Consider the following 3,902-nt stretch of genomic DNA (forward strand, 5'->3'; position numbering starts at 1 on the left):
AGGGAATTTTTCTTAAAAAAAATTCCTAAATTTGGATGCCTTGCTTTACTGAGAGGTTGATAAAAAAGCGGAGCAGCCACCCAGTAGAGGTGGTAGAGGTAATACGGTAAGGGAGTTGAAACACGCCCTGAAGACCAGACCAAGGACTGATTAAGGTTTGAGTCTTTAGACTAGACGGACCGAAATGGTTCTTACCTGCCAATTAAATTCTATATTTAACCCCTTAAGGACAATGGGTGGTCTCTAATCCCATTGAAAACAATACATTTTTACATGTACGGGCTTTGTCATCAAGGGGTTAATGCTCATTTGGGATAGAATCCATAAACAGCCCAATGGATCATTCGGTCCTATTAGTCGAAATAATAAAGTAGAATTTTTTTTTTTTGGAGGGGGGGGTTGAAAAAAAATGAAAATACCAGATATATTTTTAAACATGATTTATTTATTGACCTTGTGTTGGATGAGCGGGTAGAACAATTCATGGATAAATTCACCGAAAAAAATAGAAATAAGTCATACGACATTAATCGCGGCGTGAAAGAAAACAGTTCTAACGATGATATGAAATCAAATCACAAAATAGACCTTTATGTACAATATTTATTAGCTTTATTTCCCTGAATATGTCAATTTATTCCATATAATATTTCCATATAATATTTTTTTTCCCTTCATTTTTTTTTTTTGTTTTTTTTATACAGATATACAGTATTTTTACGCCGTTCGGACATAAAAAAAAAAAAGACATTTTTCACAAATATTGCACCTAGAAGTTGAAGGATTGTGAGACGTCTTAGACACACTTTTATAGGGGTTTTTGATAAAATATTTGCGATACTTTTGACTTTTCTTATAGAAACAGATATTCGTAAAAACAGGTTAACGGAAAGCCTTACGGCATGAGAATAAAATGGTATTTTTTTTTTTTTTGATTCATTGTTGCTGCATAAACAGATGGCTGAATGCTCTGTAGCAGCGCACTTAACCTAAGCATGACCTTAACGTTTAACCCCTTAATGACAAAGCCCGGACATGTACGGGCTCCAAAAATGCATGGTTTTCAATGGGTTCAGGGACCGCCCGTTGTCCCTAAGGGGTTAACTATACTCATAGTCTGACGAATCCCCCTCGGACGTATATTTACTTGCCTGGGGCCCGTGGTAGCCGTCTATACTATTCCCCTGGGGATCGTCCTTGGGGTTGCCTTTGCCAGACTTGGCCCTGCGCTCTTCCATTTTTATGGTGTCGTACAGCCCCTTGGGTTCTTCGTCTAGTAAAATGTTCCTCTCCGAATGAGAGGGCTTCATTTGGCATACGTTTCTGAGGAACAGAAGAGCCGGGGCATAGAGAACGTTGGCAAGGCCCATGCCGAGGTTAAGCTGGGTAAAACCCATGGTATGCACGATCTGGCTGGCAACGATTGGCCCCAGCGCATAAGCCACGGAGTAGGATATGTCCGCTATGGCATACACGCTCCCGTACACGGACACGTGGCGGAGGTCTACAAGTAAGGCAAGGGTGGGCAACAGGGCAGTGTCTACCAGGGCGATGCCAAAGCAGAGACCGCACAACGGGACAATCAGCTGTTCAAAGTTTTTGCATGCCGGCACCGTACAAGAACTGGCGCCTATGATCACCATGCCTATGGCCCCATAAAACCACTGATACTGAGGATAATTGGCAGCAAGCTTGACGGTGATATAAACGCCAAGTACGTGGGGGAAAAAGGCAGGAAGCCACGTGAGTCCCATTTGCCACTCGGAGGCCCCCATTGTTGTCTTCATCCAATTTGCTATGGTGGGCTCCAGAAACGCCAGAGGGATATTACACGTGGTGAGCGCCCCTGCAACCACAGCTATGTAAGGGTCAATCATGAGTCTGTGGATGGGGGTCCCTACTGGCATGTTTTCTCTAGTCCTGTTAGCAAAGGGCTTGATGACTATTAGCAGAAGGATGCCGTCCAAAAGAGAAATGAACGCTAGAACGATGAAGGGCATTTTTTTACCTACAAACTGGTACAGTATGCCTCCAAACGGGGGAGCCGCTAAGCTCCCGAAGGAGATGAAAGCCAAAGCTATGCCGAGTGCTTTGCTCCTCTCTGCCTCCTCCGTGTACTTATCTGCGATCATGGCGATTCCAGAGGTGTCCGCGAAAGCCGAGCCCAGCCCTTGGAGACTTCGGGCTACGAACAAGGTGGCATAGTTTTCGGCAAAGGCGAAAATGACCGTAGACAGAAACATGACTATCAGTCCGATGAAGAGAGGGATGTCATAGCCAACCCTATCTATGAAGGTTCCACTCAGCGGGTTGACCAGCAGTTGAAGGATGGCTTTGGAGGCAAAGAGGACACCGATCTTGATGTCTTCATTCTCTACTGGGTACGTTGGCTTGATTATGGACTTGTTTGCGTAAGAATTACTGGAGTTTATGTCTCTAAAGAGCTTCTGGTTATTCAACCTCATAGTTTGAATAAAATCTGGAATAATAGGGACTATGACCATGTAAAGCATATTGTCAAGGAAAAGCGCAACGCACACGATGAAAAGAATGAGCTTCCTCTGGTGCTGGACCCCTTTCATAGCCGTGCCTATCTGTTTAGTTCTTTCGCCCATGGCAGTAGACAGTTTCTCCACCGCTGACTTGGCAGCCCCCGGTGTATTTTCCGGATCCATGGTGTCCGCTTTTTTTGCCGTCTCCCCAGCTAATTCACAGAAATCAGATGCTGGAGAACCCACCCTTTTTTTTTTTGTCCTATTCTAAAGGTTCAGGAATGATGTTGCGACGGTAGCCCGTGGGACATGGGACAAACAGATGCTTCTCTCTGTAAGTGAACACACAGTCATTAATCCTTGCTTCCGTCTTTGAGAACCCCCTTTCCTACTTACCACGTATATATATATACCCTAAAAATGTAACAAGCATAAGTTAAACGTAAGCACGAATTACAAATTAAACATAAGATTTTTTTTTTTTATATTCATATGTCTAGGAATGAGATTTAGGAATAGGATGATGAATGGGATGGAATCTTACTGTCAAGAGGAGGTTAACACTACCTGTTCTCTGTTGCTTTACAATCTGGAAAGTATATCATATCTCTGCCTGTCTGTATTATTAACCTCTTCCTACAAGAGGAGAAAAAAAAGCTCTGTGTTCACTTACCTTGACCCTTTTTCTAGGTTGCGAATCAGTTTTCAAAGCGCATGAAGCATCCTTCCAAAAGATCCTGGAGTCTCAGCAGTTGAGAGGATGATGATGACCACAGCCTAAAGCCCAGAGAAGGAAATATCTTAATCAATGTTGGCAAGGGTGATGCCTCTGGATTTGAGATTCATATCTGCATGAGATTGAACCATAGGACAGGTCTCCACTTCATCCAGACATCCATCCCTTCCCCTTGTGATGCCATTCACACAAATTGAGTTGCATGCTTCTTGATTCCTTCACTTTCTTTCCTCCAAAGGCTGGGACACACTATTAGCTGTGGCCCCCAAGTGGCTACTTTGGGATCTGCTCCTTATGCTAATTTAACACATGGCAGGACATTAACCAATTACCAGGAGGAGAGCCTCCCCTCCTACCACCTCCTTTAGCATCACAGAGGAAAGAGGGGACTCCCTCATTCTGGATTCTCTTGCCTTGTTGCTTGTAATGCACATTTTATTAACTATTTAAAGTATGGGGATATTTCAGCATCTCATTCTGATATTATTAACTATTACATGATGTGTATCCACTCATTATATGTCTTTTTTTTCTTCTTCTGCTTTCTTATTTTCTCATTCTTGTAGCTTATCCGTTACATTGCACCCTTTCAGTGCCATAACAGGGATTTAGTGAAATGTGATCTATAAATGCCCTGTTACTACTTTACTCTTTTTCTCGTTGTTTTGTTTTAC

At 42.9% G+C, this 3,902-nt stretch overlaps 1 protein-coding gene across 1 annotated transcript; it reads right to left on the bottom strand.

The window, feature by feature from the left end:
* Positions 1 to 730: 730 nt before the first annotated feature.
* On the bottom strand, positions 731 to 3,469 carry SLC18A3 (solute carrier family 18 member A3). The gene is made up of 2 exons (XM_053451242.1): positions 3,166 to 3,469; positions 731 to 2,824 (listed from the first exon to the last, which is right to left on the bottom strand). The coding sequence occupies exon 2, from the start codon at positions 2,673 to 2,675 to the stop codon at positions 1,101 to 1,103; it is 1,575 nt and encodes a 524-aa protein (XP_053307217.1). The 5' UTR covers positions 2,676 to 2,824; positions 3,166 to 3,469; the 3' UTR covers positions 731 to 1,100.
* Between the last annotated feature and the right edge of the window lie 433 nt (positions 3,470 to 3,902).

This window comes from Spea bombifrons, chromosome 11, assembly GCF_027358695.1.
Source record: "Spea bombifrons isolate aSpeBom1 chromosome 11, aSpeBom1.2.pri, whole genome shotgun sequence".
In the NCBI taxonomy this organism is placed as follows: domain Eukaryota; kingdom Metazoa; phylum Chordata; class Amphibia; order Anura; family Pelobatidae; genus Spea; species Spea bombifrons.

What these genes read in the sequence shown, in the direction of transcription:
- SLC18A3 (XM_053451242.1), bottom strand. Translation starts at nt 2,675, where the DNA reads ATGGATCCGGAAAATACACCGGGGGCTGCCAAGTCAGCGGTGGAGAAA.